The sequence below is a fragment of the Pleurodeles waltl genome, chromosome 11 (assembly GCF_031143425.1).
Source record: "Pleurodeles waltl isolate 20211129_DDA chromosome 11, aPleWal1.hap1.20221129, whole genome shotgun sequence".
Taxonomy (NCBI): Eukaryota; Metazoa; Chordata; class Amphibia; order Caudata; family Salamandridae; genus Pleurodeles; species Pleurodeles waltl.
This window is the reverse complement of record NC_090450.1, coordinates 982,937,910-982,956,398: the sequence shown is the minus strand read 5'-3', so window position 1 is coordinate 982,956,398 and position 18,489 is coordinate 982,937,910. Positions and strand designations below refer to the sequence as shown.

At 43.9% G+C, this 18,489-nt stretch overlaps 1 protein-coding gene across 2 annotated transcripts in view; it reads right to left on the bottom strand.

Moving 5' to 3' along the window:
- The window catches only part of ANKLE2 (ankyrin repeat and LEM domain containing 2), a 56,179-nt gene extending 38,769 nt beyond the window's left edge, over positions 1–17,410 (bottom strand). The window contains exons 1-4 of one of the 2 annotated variants that reach the window (XM_069215268.1): positions 17,170–17,410; positions 11,486–11,971; positions 4,764–4,958; positions 3,781–3,974 (exon numbers count right to left, since the gene is read on the bottom strand). In XM_069215268.1, the coding sequence (XP_069071369.1) occupies positions 3,781–3,974; positions 4,764–4,958; positions 11,486–11,971; positions 17,170–17,341 (1,047 nt within the window). In that variant the 5' untranslated portion in view covers positions 17,342–17,410. The remainder of the gene's footprint in view (positions 1–3,780; positions 3,975–4,763; positions 4,959–11,485; positions 11,972–17,169) is intronic. The other variant, XM_069215267.1, reaches the window with a different exon arrangement.
- Positions 17,411–18,489: the final 1,079 nt, after the last annotated feature.

Genomic DNA, 18,489 nt, shown 5'->3' with positions numbered 1-18,489 from the left:
CTTACACGCATGCCAATACGTATCACCATTGTCTTTTTTCATATGTAACTAATAGAACAAAACATTATAACATTTCTTTAATATTTGTGAGCCAGTTACATAGAAAAACAACCATTTGCAGTGCAATAGGTCTTGCATTTTCTTGAGTTAGATCTATTGGCACTCTAAATTCTATGTCAGGACCGGAGGCTCAGATTATGCTTCTCTTTCTTTACTACTCAAAAAACAGCAGCCAATCACAAAACAGAAAAACTGCAACTACATGTCCCAGTATGCTTAGCCCAATATGTCCACCAATCACATCACAATAGACCCTATTAGAGTCTATAACACCATCTTGAACTCCTCTTTCTTTGTTGCTCGAGCAGACAAGATAAGTGCCTTTCACTTACGATTTCCCTTTGACTGGTACTGAATGCTTTTCAGGCTTATATTGTTATCTTTGTTAATGTACAGTGCCTCGGTCTTTGGTTCTAGACCGGGCGACTCTTGCGTGCATGCGCAAAGTACTCTGCTGCGGAGTGGCCGCCTTACTGTGTGTTTTCCACTCGCGCCCAGCTGGCTGGTTCCTCAGCCGGGCGCTGATTTTCTTTTCCTCGTGAGAATTGTTTCCCCTTGGTCGCTGCTGAGCCAGCGCTTGCCCGGAACCTTCCCTCATCGGGCCTGGGCGGAGAGGACGTTCACATAGCCCAACTGGGCTATCCCAGTAGGATTGGGCTATGCACAGTTCTCCGTCTATCTCTCCTCTTCCTACACGTTGACAGGACACCAGGAATCATGCGCATATTCCACATTCCTGTCAGTGTGATATACGCCGCACTCCGGCTGCAAAAAAAAAGAGCAGGCCCTGCAAGTACAGCGGAGCGCACGCTCATAAAATTCAACTTTCAAAAATTATTATGGCTCCCTCTGACGCCCTCCAAATAGACGGGGCTGCAATAATTAACTGACAGCTCACAATGAGGAGCCTGATTATTTGAGGACTGCACTATGGGTAGCTCCCCCGCATTAACATGCAGTGACCATTTGGACCTTAAGTGTCTGCTTCTGCAGCAACATATACTTACAATATTGGGTGCCCTTCGAGGAGGAGGAGTATGGACAGTACTACGAGGATTCACACGGTCAGTTCTTGGGTGATCAATGCCTTAGTTCAACAGTCAGTCATCAGGGCACTCACAGCTTCTGTTCCACAGAAGATCAATCAAGCCTTGGTGGTTGCTCTAAAACCCATAACCCAGAAGCTAAAGCATTTCGTGAAAAATCAGGGTCTGGTCCAATTATCGGAGGGCAGTTCAGCGGAAGGGGGCTCTTCCCTTCCCCGGCAAGTCTAAGGACCCCTCCCTCTCTTAACCTCATGACGAGGCCATAGCAGCGCTAAACCAATCCTCCGCGAATGACCATCAATATTGCTCTATCCCTTCCACCTCTTTGGAATTTGCTTCATCAGATTCAGAGACGAGTGACTCGGAGTCATCCCACTCCAGCAAATCCCTGCACATGCGCAAAAGAACAAGGAAGGCTGCTTCCTCCGAAGCAAAGGAATTTACCGGTTCCCCTCCCAACCCGTTCCAATTTAACCCGGAGGACATAGTGCACCCCGAACAGCCGCCTGGGCCCCTGCGCATGCTGTAGCAGAGTACCTGCATGATCAATCGCTCAAAGGTTTCGACAAGGAGGTCCGCAATGGGTTGCAAGCAGAATGCCCTAGGCCCGAGACCCCAACAAGGTGGGGGAAACGCCAGAGATTGATGTGAGCATGCTAACATTCCTAAAAAAAAAAAAAACATTGTCATGGGTCCGAATGAAAGGGATCGACTGAGCCTGGCGCTCCTGCCAGAATAAACTTCTGAATTTATTGGGTCCTCTGACAAAGACCCTTGAAATGGCTTTGAGGGCCAGGGAAACCAGCGCTCCTATCGACCCCTACACCCTAGCCGAGTGGATACAGAGGGCGATTTGCCTGCTAGGCAACCCCAACTGCGCCATATCGTCAGAAAGGCACAAATCCCTCCTCATGAGGATAGATTCTAACTTAACGGAACTTGCCGCTGCGGTTGCAGGCCCCCTGGCCGAGGGTCGCCTCTTCTGCAACAAATTTGTGTAGGACATTGCAAAATACGTCACCACGTTCAGGACACTGGGCGCTAATCCGAAAAAAGTATTTCACTCAGGCCTTTTTGGCCAGGCCGGACGAGGCAGGGGCCGCTCGTCAGGCCGTCCATCCCTTCAAGGCACCCAAAGAGGAACCTTTAATCGGGGGCAAGACTATACCATAGGTGGCACGTTCTTCCCTCCCGCTCCAGTTTCTCACAGCGCAGAGGTCTGCAAGGAGGCACAAGGAGCAATGTCAAATCAAGATTTTCCACAGGTAAGAGTTCTAGATCCATCTCTCATTCAGTTGGGGAGGGGGATGAGGTGGATGGGGGCCGAGTGCAATTCTTTCTACACAATTGGCACGGTTCGACTCAGGAAGGATGCATGGGTATTACAGACTGTACAAGGTTTTCACTTAAACTTTTATCAGATCCTACGGCAACGGACTCCTCCCTCTATGTTTTTCCCTACAAGAGGCCAGTTTGATAGATTTAGAAATCCAGGCTTTGATGCAGAAACGAGCGGTAGCCTTTTGCTAACCCCATGGAAGAACAAATGGCTGGAATATTTGGTCCTGCCTTTCATCAGCACCCTAGAGCTTCACCAAACTGTTCAAACCTGTGGTGGTCTCATGACCATCTCTCTCTTGCAGGATCTGGGGTTTGTTATAAACGAGAACAAGTCGAGCCTTGCACCCATCAGAGCGGTGGAATTCCTGGGGTTTGTGATCAACTCGGAAATATCTCAATTGATCCTCCCCCGGTCCAAGCTTCGGGACATCAAGAGAGTTGAGAGTAGCCTTAGCAGGGTCCCTGAGAAGAATAGCATGCATTGTGGGCCTCTGAGCTTCCTCGATTCGAGCAATATTTCCGGGACCTCTACATTACCAAACCTGGCAGAGGCTCAAGATTCAACATCTACAGAGAGGTCTGGCATACTCGGATCAAGTCCCTCTGACAGAGGTGGTACGAGCAGTGGTGGTAGATGCGAAGTCCCTGAGGATGGCACAATACATGCTACGCACAAGGGGTAACATTTACTAGAACTAAGGGAAGAAAAGGTACTGCCAATTGGGGAACAATTGTACAGTTTTAGGGAAAGAGATCTAGCACAGGGGGACTGGTTGGCAAGAACCCAGTGCAGTTTCAGTCAAAATTGCATCAATTACCAGGCAAAACGTGAGGATGACCTTGTCAAAATGAGGCACTTCCCTACACTTATTAGTCTGTGAGGTGCATATTCAAACTGATCAGACTTCCAATTTTGTGCTACAGCTGCCAAGTTGGGGAAGAAGCGGGGCTAGGGGAGACAGGCTCTGGCCAAAGGAAGCATTATGATGATAATAGAGCTTAGTTATAAGCTGAAACATTTTGAAGACCACTGATGTTAGAACAGTTTTAATAATAGCTAAAACAGAATATCCCCCAACCATCTTTTTCTCCAGGCATTCTCTGTTCTAAAGTAAGATTTATCACAGTGCAATAGCTCCCAACAGGTCGTACTATTTCCTTCAATTTCCGCAGTAGTTAAACCTGGAAACCTAACTTCACCACCCATTCAAGCAAAACCATCAACAAGTACATCTTCAGTTGACTTAACCATATAAATGACAGAGTAAATAAAGAAGCATGAATTTGATGATCAAATAACAATTTATTATCAACAAACTGAAAGCAGTTCTACCTGCACCACGGTTGGGTTATCCCCTGATCCAATGAGGTAGCGAGGGTTACTCCAGATCAATTCAGAAAAGGTAATCTGATCCCCCTTTTCCACAGCTTTTCGAAGCTTGGCAGTGAGATCCTGCGTTCGGGGACTTTTGAAACTGTTTGCTCTTTCCTTATTAACAGATTCTGCCTCTGGGGAGGACAGCACGTCTGCAAGACAAAATTATCACTTGATAAAGCAGCAACTTCTTGCAACGTCACTGTCCGTAGTACAACTAAGCACAAAGATTGAGCACTTTGTTTTGTAGAACACTGTTTGCTCTTCTATAGAGAATGAATGCTGCAAAGTAATTACTGTAGGGAAATACTTGAAGATGCTGGCATTCCATGAAGAGAAAACATTATGTTACGGCAGTATTCTTTCCACACAACTTCAGATTTTTTGCATTAAAACATGAATTACAAAGTTGGCATTCCAGGCCCAGGACTATTGCTTACTCTTTCCTCCAGCCCCCGTATGGAGATCTGCAGAAAGATGGCAAAATAAGGGAATTGCTATAATAGGGATTGATAATGCAAGTATTCAATCCCTACTATAGTAGCAGCCCTGGCATAATCAGAGAGGCTATTATCAGAGCTCTTACTTAATAAGATTGCTGCCATAGTGTGTTGCTGCACTACATAGCACCAAAAGGACAAGTATATATATATTTTTTTTTACAGGACAAGTAGATTTAAGAAGCCACCTGTCCCATGGACAAGTAGATGTTTTAATGAATTCCACACCCCTGCAAGGTATTATTAGGACTTGTGTTTCTCTACAAAAGTGACAGAATAATAGAGACAACAAGATTTTTTTTTGTGATGGGGGGGGGGGGGGTGGAAGGCTTACACACCTCTTTCACTAAGTGATACCATTACAGAACTGGGACAATCTGGCTTTATATAAGAAGTTTGGCGACCTAGGTGCCAATTTGCCTGACTATTGGCACAACTCACCTCTATTAAAAACTGGCCCCAATTTAACAGGGGATGACACCACAGAACCCTTGCTTGGAGATGGGTAGTAGTCACATAAACCTTTGGCAAACTTCTCTGCATCTTCTCTGGAAGTAAAAGCCTTGAACCGCGAGCCCTTCATCATCTTCACAGCTTGCATGGCTTCCTTCTTGTCCACATACACGTGCACTCCATCTAATTGGATAAAAAGACGCATTTTCAAGGGCACATACATTCTTTCATTGCTCCTATGCTTAAAAGGTACCACAAGGAGACCTCAGCTCAACACAATACATTGCGAATGATTCTTTACTGAGGCTTTTTCGAAAAAAGAAAGAAAAAACATTACTCCCAAGAAGGAGTTAAGCAAAAAAAATAAAAAAAATAAAAAAAATACACCCCGCAAATTTCTTAGTTTCTAACAATTTCCGTTTCTCATACAAATACTACTCAAATAACTATGTATTCACTGCATACATGAAAAGACGTGGCATACGTTGTTTAATATTAAAATGCCTGTTGGGAAAAGTTTCCTAGGGTTTGTTTTTAGCAGAGGAACACTAGCTTGCAGCATAATGCAAATCCTCATAGGCTGCTGCAGAAGTCTGGGGACTTGTCCGGTAGCAGGAGCTGGAAAATTATTCAGCAACACCTTGTTTTCTTATGTCCTCAATTGTCAAGAGGGGCATTAAAGGTCCAAATTAACAGGATCCACAGAAGCCCTTGACACCTCGTAGCTGTATGTACAGAATAAAGGATGCAGCAAGTAGACAATAATGAAGAAATATTTTCTGTCCTCAAAGGTAGCAGGAACAATGTGTAATGAACAGAGAATTAGAAAGGGACTGTAGCAGACAACTATGTTGCTGCAGAAGAGGACGAGCATTAAAGAATACATCATAACAAGTTGCTAATTTTCAAACATTTTCATCCATTAATATATTATTAAACTGCTTAGTACTAACATTAAGTCTGCTTCAATAAGCTAAGAGAACAGATGTCTTTCATATTAAACACAAGGCTTGAAAGAACAATGGTTATTAGACGTATCAACGGTGCAGTACTTCTGGCATTTATGATCAAATCAAAGATGCTTGTTTTCATGAAACGCTGAAAGAGTAAATCATGCGTGGACCCCACAAACATTCAAATGCATCATTTACTGATTACATAAAATTCTTGTCACTGGGAATTTTAACCGACTGTGCTGTCTTACTATATTTGAGTGCTGAACTGTCGCTATCATATACTTTCTGAATATGGTGGGGATATTAGAACACACCATGGACAATTTTTGGGCATGATGGTATATTTGAGTATGGGAAGAGAAAAGGGGATTGCCTGATAATCATGAATATTCCTTTATAAGTGGCTAAATATTGCAATCTTCAGCCAACAAAATATGTGCTGCTGGAGCACTAGATTTTTGTTCCTGGTTCTGACAGCATAGCTGTCAAAAGGACCTAGTGCTAACAACATACAGAGTAGGCTTTAGATCAGCCCCTTTCAAACAATTGGCTTTCCTCAATTAGGCTTGTGCAGCCCCTTTGACAATCAATGCTTAGCAAACAATGGAGTATCTTCCAATGCTATTGGCTGTTTGATTGCATTCTTCCAACTCCATCCCAGTTTTTAAATTTAACCGCATGAGGGGCCACTTTACAACAACAGCTCTCTCTGCTAACTCACTCCTGTCTATCTCGCTCCAATGTGTTAACACTTCATGCGTTAACACATTATACCCAGGCCTACTGGCTTTGCTAATGCTAGTTTAATCCTGACATTGGTTGAATGACGTATGGAAAACGTCTTGCTCTCCTAACACAGAGTTTCTGGTGAAAATATGCCATTAAAAATGATTACAATGGGGCATGACAGTATACACAGCGGTGTCCTTATCTCCGCAGGTGGAAAACATAACTACACTGTCATGCGGAAGAAGCTGGCTATCTATGTAGAGTACCAAATGGAAGGGGACACTATACTGATAGTGCAGGCAACCTTTATTGGTTTACAGGGGTGAAAATAATCTCAAATGCTCTCTTTTGTAAGTGAGCAGTTTAGGCTTATCAGAGGGTAGACACCAAGATCTAAAAGATCAGGGAAGTACTTTGAGTTAGAGATGACTTGGAAAATACAGCTATCAGATTTGAGGCATTAGCCTCAAACGCATCAATGTTAACCTACGGGGAAAACATATACCGCGTATGGTCACTTTCAATCGACTTTCAGGACCAGTCTTCTGGACTTAAGGTAAGTAGGAGCCAAGGTCCTTAAACTACCATTGGTTTTGGGTTACCTGCCCTGGTGTGTCTGGGTGCAGGGGTGTTCATCGTGGTGGTAGCCTCGGACGCTATGTGGTAAAATAAACAGGAGCATTACCTGGAAGAAAAGGGCTGCAAGTGAGGACTGGGTGACCAGTGTGGCTAAACCTACGAGGGGCTCTGTTCTTGAGGATCTCAACTCCGCAGAGACACAGTCAATCCTCTTGAGCCTGGGCTGAGGAGCTCAGGTGCAGAGATGTTTTGTCCAGCGGTACCCTGGTGTTAGAGACTCTCACTTCTTGGGGTCGACTTGGAGACAGGGGGAAAGCAAGGCAGCAGGTCCACTCTTGGTGATTGCCTCGATGATGCTGACGTACCTAGTCGGGAAGTCAGTCCTGGTGGCGTTGGTGTCTGGCTGGACACTAAACAGGCCTTGCTACTTGCAACTGGTGGTGGTACTCCGAGATGCAGAGCCTCCCTGCATCAATACCCGAGGACGGACAAGCTCAACAGGGCTGCACTCCTGGACACTTGGGATCCTTCTCCTGACAAGGGGCTTCCTTGGTTGACCCAATGGTCAGCAAAACAGAGAACTAGCGATTCACAGTTGGTTCTTGCAGGTCCAGGAAAGTAGCTCCTCCACTCCAAGGAACAGAGGTGAAGTGATGGCAGTCCTCCAAGGCTCTGGGCAGATGCAGACCTGCAGGACAAGTAGGGACTTTGCAATTGTCAGGAGCAGGCAGGGTTTTGTGCCAAGTCCTCAGCCTGTCCACAGTTCTCGCGTTTGGCTGTTCTTCGACTTTCTTCTCTATGTCATCAAGCTAATCTGCAGTTCTGGTGTCCAGGGGCCACCTAAATACTGAATTTAGAGACTTTTAGGGGATTGTAGGCTAGAAGCCAATGGGCTACTCACCCCTGCACTACTCACCCCCATATGACCACTTCATGTAGGGCACGGGCATAACCCTGTCCCACAATTCCTAGTTTCATCAAAAACAAACTGTGCCCACCTTGGGAGTGTGACTAGCATAGTACTACAACACGTCTACCTGCATAGCTAATTTCACAACTGTCCTGGTGCCAAATGGACATCAGGGCAGTTGGTTGCCTCCCTCAAGATTGGGGAAAGCCAGGGTCGCTTATGAAGGGCAGGCAGCAGGACACTTAAGTTCCTGGCCCTGGTATGCAGGTTTGCTATCCTTCCTGCTGGAGCAGGTGATCATACCCTGCTCTGAAGCAGGCACTGTTTCTGGCCTCCGAGAACAGGGGCGCTCACCTTCAGGGGGTTTGAAACGTATCTGTGGTGGCAGGCTGGTTGATAACAGTCAGTCAGCACACTAGAGGACTAGTAGGTTTCAGGGGGCACCTCTAAAGTGCGCTCTATGTTCATGTCATAATAAAGCCAATCTGGCATCAGTATTTGTTAAGACAAGGTGTTTGATATCAAACGCCATAGGTTTCAGTGAAGCCATTCTGTAGGTGGGTAACTCGTAATGACCAGTGCCCAGTACATACCATAAGATGGCTTCTCCATTCACTTGCAATATCTTGTAATCGAGCTAGACATTGCAGGGCCATCGGTGCTCATGGAGCTTTGTCCTCACAGAGACTGTAACACACCCGGTCTTGGGGTTTCAAGGCCTGACTTACATATATTATATGTATTGACTTTGGCATGGCACACGATGTGTGTGCCACGTTGTGTTTTCACTCATGGTTTGCACCATGGCACACATCCTGCAGTGGGAGTCTGCATGTATTTGGTATGGAGGGTCCCTTAGGATGGCACAAATACCCTATAGGGACTTGCTCTAGAACCCCTGGGGAACAGGGGTACCATTTACTAGGGATTTACAGGGGTGCTAAAGTGCTTGACAACTGGATTGCATTTGGGTAGTACGTTTTTAGAGGAATGGCTTCAGTGCACTGTGAAAACCAGCATCAAACAGTTCAAAGGGGGGTAGAAAGTTGGGGGGGGGGGGGGGGGGGAAGGACATCTACAAAAGTCCAGTTTCCTACACCATGGAGTGCTAAAAGCGATTTACTCTAAAAGCAGTGGTGTCCACACTGTCAGTCTTACTTAAGTGTCCCCTACCAGGTATCGTTTAGCTATAGCTTACATTTTCTCTATACTCTTTGCTGTTAGAGGGAGTGCTTTACCATTCGGAATGTCTCTGCTATTGATTGTGTTACAGACCTGTGAAACCCAAGGACAGCAATGCTCCTCAAGATATAAGACATGATAAAGGCAGACTTTTATTAATGCAAGCCTAATTAGTCAGTTTGCCTATTGCTCTAACTATGTAAGACTAGCACAATCTGCATAGGATTAGTGAAATGAGAGTTCCACTTTTCCTGGTAAACGAAGTTATGGTTGACCTCTGAGAATGAATTATTAAAGTCGCAGACACTAATGCTTTGAGGGTTTGCTGTGACTGTATGAACACTGTGTGCAATACCTACCATACTTTCATCTAGCGAATGTTGCATCAGGAAACTGTACATGGAAGTCAATCCTCAGGAGGCGTTTAACCCTGGTTACAGCTTTTAAAAGTGCAGCTATAATTGGCGCATTAAGCCCAGGGCAAAAAGAGGCTTGGCAAAAGATTTAAAGTTGCTTACACCATAATTAATTATTGTCAAAACGTAAAATCACTGTTCTGGACAATCAAGTAAGCGATCCCCAAACAAACAGTATGAGGGGGATTCAAACATCTTAACTACTGTATTGAGTAGGTAAAAATAAATATGTTTAATTCTTCATATAAACGTAATCATGATGTAAAAAGAATGCCCTGGGGATTACAAACAGCAGAATTATAACTAGTGCCAGGAATCTATACTAGTGCACCACAGATCATAAATTAAGACTTAATTTCAGCTCATATTGGAGTTTAGAAATGGCTCAAAAAGTGGTAGCTTTTTCTCCCTTTATTTTTTGTCTTTACATTAAATTTACCCTGTGGTGTCACTCCAGATCATTCCTTTCCCCCTTCAATTGCAGCCATCAATTTAAGTTGTATATAATTTGCAGTTGATTTGGTCATTCTGGCTCATCTCCAATGGGTCCCCAGAAAATAAATACTGCGGTAGAAAAGTACTGCATTGACAATCGGTTGAGATTTAATATCAATAAAACAAAGGTGGTGCAATGTGACAAGAAAGACATCAATGGTATCTGAATAAGCATTAAACTGGAGAAGATTAAGGTTACCTTGAATCCCTATTTGGAGGCTATTTTGGTCCGGCACTCTGGTAGCATAGAAACCATAAACCTTGAACAACCCAGATTCCTCTCCTATTTCTAGTGGACTTTATATTTGCCTTCGGGCATATTAAGAGCTTTGCTTCCTAATGGCTAGGTTAGCACTATAGAAATACCACATAGATAGATACATCATTTTAAACCTCTAATTTTATCAAAGGCAAGTATGAATCGGCTTTACATTTGGGAAGCGAGGTCTGTTCTTTAAACACGCATGGTCCGAGAAGGACCTTTAATTTTGTGTTAAATATTCAAAACATACAGAAGAAAAAAAGAACTTGGAAGATATCATTAACATATGAATAAACGTTTTCTCGTTGGGTTGCCTCAATAACTGAACCTATATCATTGGACGGCACATATTAAGTTTAAATTGAACTGCTGTCATTTTGAAGAATGTGTTAAATGGCAGATAATACATTTATTGATGGGAAACATTTTGTTACACTCTGTAAACTGTCCCTGGTCTCAAGTGACAATTACCCCCCCAGTCACAGTGTTTGTACCAAAAGCTCCAGAAGGCCACAATTAAGATGAAGCACTAGGATTAACCCAGGTTGACAAGTGAAAGTAGTTATGGTACATATCAAGCAAAATGAGGAAAACTTCGCACTATGCGATGAATTGTAAATTCACTCAAGAGCATAGTTTATTGGTTTGACTGTGACTGTATAAGACGTAGATGCTTTGGACCATTATTTGTAAAATAACGTATCAAACACAGCTCTCGGGAAATTAAGTTATAAACTAAAATTCCTTATGTGGAAACTGCTACTGCTCTGTGTGAATCTTCATGAAAATTACCCATAAACTATCAAGTTTTAGGTGGATTGTGAACGTTAGGATTATTACTGCCATTGTTCGGGATTTTATGATCGACAACAAAATCAATAAAGTTAAGATATTAACATATTTACATTTAATATCTTTAGGGGGAGCATTGAAAATGCGATGGGTAGGCCAGTTTCAACTAGGTTCGTATTCTGATACCGTACCAAATACACTTCAAAAAGATACATGACACTAAGTCTGTGTATAATTTGGAAGTAGAGAAAGGGGAGCTGTAAGATAAACAAAAATAACAAAAATAAATGGACAATGGCAGACTATCAAGAAATAACTACCTATGGTGTAAAAACAGTTTTTGACAAAAATATTTTTGTAATCAATGCTTCAATATTTCAATACATTACCATTTCTTGCCAGAATATCATCAAAAACTGGACAGACTCCATAATAAAGAGAAGCCTCTGGCAGCAGTGCCCGGACACACTGCTGTGACTCTGGTGCTTTTTCCATCTTTGCAGAACCCTCCTTGTTCTTAAAAAGCTCTTCCTCAGGTGGGTTGAGACCCACACTGTACCCAAAATCCCCATCTTCAGAGAAGTCTGTTGCCCAGGGCGTGCAGTCTTGGGGAAGTGGAGCTGGCAAATACCATTGTCCATCAGGCTGATTACAACTAGGTGGTCCATTGGACGATGAAAGTTGCACAGACACTGATTTCTCCGTCCCAATCCCTTGGCGCTCCAATAACTCCCGAGCCAATTTCTTCTCAAAAATAAACCTTGTGGTGCTTGTGATGGGTCCACATTTTAGTCCAGCATTCACGATTTCCTCGCGGAGTTGATCTGGGTTTAACTGTTGAAGCCGAATTAAAATTACATCCATTGTTTGCTTCCCTGAAAAAAAAAAAAAGTCAAAATGAAGAGAAAAAAAATGTCACATTAACACCCAAACAATTATAGTGCTTAATTTTTTAGAACGTGCATTCAGGCAAATAACGAACATTGCCCTAAAGGATTTGTTACTAATTATTTTATCTGAAAGTATAACAATGTTAACACAGAGGCATATTACGCAAAAAGCAAGTAATTGAAAAGATGTTAGATTAGACAAAATTATCCTGAAGCAAGGTACTTTCCATCTATTGCATGTTATCAACTGCAACGCTGACAAAAACACTACACACAAATCTGGACAGACACCAAACTAACTTTAAAACCTTTTCTCATTTAGTCAATTTAATCAGGACATCAGTGGTTGTCCTAAAAATGCTTGGGTGCAGAGGCTGAAACGCATCTGCATTCAATTAAACTACTTTTAATTCCTGAATTTGCATTGAAGATACATCACGTAAAAGGAAAATCTGGACAATTTAAAACCGTTTTTAGTTTTATTGAGGAAGGAGAACGACATGTAAGAAGACACAACCTTTTCTGTGTAAGATCCAGGATGCTCACGAGGACACCATGGAAGCAGGGAAGCACAAAAGGTACACAAGCAGAGACCGTAAGAGTCCACAGCTGCCTTAAGATGTCAGAGCAGCAGACAAGTGAAAAGGTAAACAGCCTGACATGAGCAGCAAAGTGAGTGGTAAAGGAAATATGTTAAAGTTACAACTGCAAGCATGTTAAGTAGCTTAACAGCTCAAACAGAACGAAGAAAAACTCGAAGCCTGCTCCTCTGCTGCCCCATGTGCGAATTCTGACTTGCACCATGACAGGGGATCCACTGAGATATACGGTGACGACACACATACTCATCTTCTGATTACCGACTGCACCCATGCAACGAGTTAACATGATTATTTGTAGACAAAGGGGTACAGGTTATGACGATACAAGAAGCTTTTAAAGCTCTAATCACCATAATTTAACCATGCCACAGATGATTCTGTCACACCATTCCTCCTTTTGTTATCATTTTTTTCAAACTGCATGATTTGGGCGTCCAAAAGTCCACTTGGTTACATGCTTTGTGACAAAACAATAGAAATCTCAAATGTTACATAAAACCAGACACTTGAGAGGTTATATCATGTTTTGTGTGGATTTTGTAGAGCTCATGATTACCAAGAAAAGTGTCCTGGAATTTAGTATTGAGAATGCACTGTATGGAGCAGGGTGAATTACGAGTTTTAGTCAGGTTTTCTGGATCTTACAAAAAAGGGAGAATGTTAGTCTGAGGGCGCAAATCAAGGGAAAAAGAGTTCCAAAATGTGGCTGCAGATATTGGGAAGACCCCTCTTCCAACGCTTCCACAGCAGAACCTAGGTAGGGTCAGCAGTCTGAGTGTGGATGACACAAGAGACTTAAAGGGATTGTGAGATACGAATGTATTACAGATAGCTGGGAATCTGACCATGGAAATCCTTGAAGAACAAATATAGCTATTTAAACATCATTCAGTTCTTGATGGGCAGACAGTGCAAAGTGATCAAAGTCACTGTTGCTGAAAAACGCTTAAAAAAAAGAAGAATAGAGCAATTGTATTTTGGAGCTGCTGCTAATGGAAAAAGATCGAATTCGGAGCAACTAGGAAGAGTGAGATGCAGTAGTCCAGACTGCTGCTCAGAATGACCGAACTACTACTAGGCAGAAGCAACAAGACATAGAAGGGAATTTTTAACTGAGTTTTTAATATTAACAAGTAGGCGGAGGCCAGTTTGTTCACCTGGGTAGTTAGCGAGAGGTTGTGATTAAATAAAAGTCCCATGTTTCAAACCAGAGTGGCAGTTTGTTGAAGTGGGTCCCAAAAGTGGTGACCAATGATTCAGTGCACTTGGTGATCCAAGACTCAGCGTAAGGAGATTTGGGAATGGAAGAGTAGGAATCAACAGGATTCCCATCTTATCTGCGTTCATTTTGAGGGGATTGCGTGACATTCACTCGGTGAGTTGTATCATACAGTCCTTACATTTTTGGGAACTTTGCTGGACTCTTTCACCAAGGGAAAATAATTTGGGTGTCATCAGCTTAGTTTAGGGTTCGAGTCCAAAGGAGTGGATGAGCTGTGCTAACACAAACATATTAAATATAGTGGGGCCCATGTGCCACAGTTTAAAATCCTACTAAAATGGGGGCATGAGGATTGGGCTGCGAACATCCAAAAAATGCTGTGCTGAAGCACTGACTTTGGCAGGTTTGAGCTGTCAGAATATTTTGGGAGAGCAAACTTGGGGGTTAAGTGGTAGTCAAGACCAGAGGTGCTCACCAACATTCAACCAGGAGGGACCAGCCGCAAGGAGATAGGGTTGATGCGGTTGAAGCAAATGGTAGAGGGCGACAGTATGACCAATATAGTATAGCATGTTAGCTACTTATTACAGTGCAAGGCCAGAAAAAGAGCAATATTCTGGGTGCATCGTGTAGAACCAACGTTCCAGAATCTAATGGTTCCACTACAGGAATGTTGGTCCCCCACAGCACAGGTTTGTGGATACAATAAGCCTTTCATTCTTTTGAGCTCGGCAAAGTGAGTACAGCAGATTTGGAAAACAACAGTTATCTGTCAACAGCACTACAAGACCTCTTGGAGGTAGCATGAGCTTTAAAAACACGCTAATAGTCTTCTGCCTGCTTCCAAGTGCTCTCAATATTAGCAGATGCTGTAAATCATGGACAGAAAGCAGATTCCTCAGAATCACACAATTTTGGCCAATTGCAAAGGCCAACAATGTACAAAGTCAGGAAATCAGCCATTAGAGGACATCTCCAAAAGAAAGAGTAGAATCACTTGATGAGACTGCCTTAATGAAACTAAACAGTAGTGCATAAATGCCTCAAATTTACGTTTATCTGACAAAGGAAGAGCACAGCTGGGTCGGCTTGTATCTATTCGTTGATTTTACGTTAACAGCAAAAATAAAGTGGGCGATTCCTGTGAGCATACAAGCTGTTGATAGTGTGTTTCTGACGACTAACAGATATATTAAGTTAATAAAAACAATGTTTCCCGGTTATAAAAAATCTGCTTTTTAAAATATTCCCCTTTATCTATGCACAAACTTAGACTGGGTGATGTACTCTGTCATACTCCATTTTTAGCAACCGGGCCTCGCTTTAGCTAGCGTTTGTGACATCCTTACACTGCTGCAATTCAAAAGTAAATTACTTCGAACCATTTTTTTCTACTGTAACTTCAGCCTTTATTAGGGAAAGTTTACTATGAATTCCATCATAATATTGAGCGCTGTGTGGTACCGTAATTTTGTTTAAAAAAATCAAAGCAGTCACCAAACCGGTTTACCTCCTGGCACAACTGAATTTTGAAGGTATGCGAGAACACGTTGAAATAGAAGCAGGTTCATTTTGCCACATAAACAGGATGACTAAAGAGAAAGCAACTCCCTTTCGCCTCAGGAAATTATTGACCTTGTTTCGGTATGTTTGTTTACTCTTCACAGTATGCCAAAAGGCAACCTGAAGAAGCGTCCTAAACAACTTGGAAATGTAAGAAATTAAAAAAAAAAAACTGCACGCTTTGCTTTCGAGTGGAAAAAAGTGCCCACTGACCCCCAACTCTATGTCTGTGCAGAATATTCTTGCAGTGGTAATTTAACTTGTAAAAGGTCAGTGCCAGCGGCAAAGAATATGAGGCGGAAAACAAGGGTGGAAAAAAATGCCGTCAACAGAACAAAAGGGAATCAATAGAATATGTGAAAGAAACTACGCCACCAGTAATTACTTTCAGCCTCATTTTAATTCAATGTGTTTGCTGAGTATACCAACAGTGAGAGTCCAATCATATGTAAATCCATCCTTACCCCGCTCCAAAAACACATCCTTTGTAACTACTAGACAGGGCCTGCCACGCATCATCACTGAGACAAGCTCGAGTCGGTATGGCACAAGGAGCTACAAAACCCACACTCAGGAATACCCATGAAGCAGAACAACAAAAGTTGTATTGCTTCGAGCAATCTAAAAGTCTGTTCAACCGAAAGTATCCATATTGTCCCATTCCACTGCGTGTCGTACTGCAGACCCCCACACATGAAAGGAGCCACACTGTGCCATTTCCTTGCGTGTTGTACAGAACAGACCAACGCATGAAAGGAGCCACTGTCCCATTTCAATGCGTGTCCTACTGCACAGACCCATACATGAAAGGAGCCACACCGTTGCATTTCGTTATGTGTGGTACTGTACAGACCCCAAACATAAAATAAGCCCCTGTCCCATTTTGTTGCCTGTTGTACTGCACAGACCCACACATGAAAAAAGCCACAAAGCCCCATTTCAGGAAGTGTCATACAGCAGAGACTGTCCAACTGAAAGGAGCAACACTGTCCCATTTCATTGAGTGTTGTACTGCACAGACCCACACATGAAAGGAGCCACACTAACATGTCATTGCATGTCGTACTCCACAGACCCCCACAGGAAAGGGACTACGTTGTCTCCTTTCAGGAAGTTTCGTACAACAGTCTGTCCAAATGAAAGCAGCCACACTGTCCCATTTCGTTGAGTGTTATACTGCACGACCCGCACATGAAAGAAGCCACACTGTCCCATTTCAGGAAGTGCCATACAGCAGTCCGTCCAACTTAAGGAACCACACTGTCCCTTTTCATTGCGTGTCGTACTTCACAGACCCACACATGAAGAGAGCCACGCTGTCCCATTCCAGAAAGTGGGATACAGAACAGGCTGTCCAACTGAAAGCAGCCACACTGCCCTATTTCGTTGCTTGTTATACTGCGGACCCACACATGAAAGGAGCCACACTGTCCCATTTCGGGAAGTGTCATACACCAGCCTCTCCAAGTGAAAGGAGCCACAGCGTCCCATGTCATTGTGTGCTGTACTGCACAGACACACACATGAAGGGAGCCACAGTGTCCCATTTCAGAAGCGCAGGCACAGCCTTTCCCCCTCACAGGAGGGATGATGACCATGTTCATCCACCGGGGAAGGAGCACGTTGTCCACTTCCTGCAAGAGCCACACTCCACAACCACCTCTACCCTGAAGGGGCCACATTTTCCACAACAGCCACTTCTGGAAGGAGTCGGGCGGCCTATAATTGGGCTGTGTCCACCATTCAACCCATTACACCCGACCCCACCCATCGGACAGAGGCCGAGCCCGGCTCACCTCGCTCCTCCCCCGGCTCGGGCTCCGCGTCCCTCTCCGGGGGCCTGGGCGCCTCCTCGGTGCCCCGCGAGCGGAGCCGGAACAGCCATGCCACCAGGCAGGCGAGCAGGGTGGCGAGGAGAGCCGGCCAGGCCGGAGCCCAGTCGGGGGAGAGCCAGGCCGCAGCGTCCATCCACAGCGCCTCCGGTAGAACTACCTCCTCACAGGGCTCCCTCGCGCGCACTGATGACGTACATCGAGCGCGGCGAACCCGCCCAGGACCCCGCCATGGGCACGCCATGCCAGGCGCCTGAACAATTAGACCGATTCAGTACAGGCACTACGAAGGTAGCCCCGGGGTCCTCAAGAGGTTTGACAGTTCGAGCTAGCGACCTGGTTACCATGACAACAGAGCCGCTGTCCGGCAAAGCAGTGTCCTTTTGCTGCGGCCATCTTAAAGTCAGGCAAAAAAATTGTTTGAGCCAACGCTGTATCATTTATTTTATGGTTGTACATGTATATACTGGGAATAAATACACCCCAACTTTTGAAAAGTGGGAGAATATATTTCTCACATTAACCCATATCGGGTCTATTGTCATGTAGGGGACTTGCAAGTGTGCTGCTGCAGGACCATATAGAAGAAATGTAAATATATATTTTTTCCCTACCTGTCAGAAGCATGGAGAAAGTGCTATAGCAGGCAAAGAGAGTGTGATAAAACGTGTTGTGCACCTGCCTGCAAGAGCAAGTTACTGGCAATGCATATTCCAAGTCACACAGTAAGGAATCAGGTTTTTGCATGCAGGAGACAGGAGACTAGCCATGACATCAGTAGTGTCCTGTCTGAATCGGGAGGGTTGGCACGTGTGAGAATATGACTCGATGGGTTCAGAGGGCTTTATGTGAGAACAATAAAAAAAATTCTAGCTAGCATGTCAAGAATTTTCAATTCTATGAAGAAAACAGAGGCGAGGATTATGCTTTTCTTTCTTTACTGTGAAACATACAGCAGCCAATTAAAACAGTTAAAGGTTTAAACTACATGTCCCATGAGTTCGTTTCTACCAATAAGAACACATCACTCGCCCCATATGAACCCCTGAACATTTGCTCCATCTTTTTCCTTTGAGAACAGTCAACTAACTCCAACCGTGCTTAAAAACCTGTCTTTAACGTGGAAACCAGGAAGCAACTGCAACTTCACACCAATAGGCATATCCAAACACAACACCTCCGAGGTTCTTCTCTGAACGTGACCACAATAGATGGATCTCCAGCCAGACAGCTCCCAATGGTGCTTACGCCAATTTGGTATCAGCACCTGTTGGGAAGAAAAAA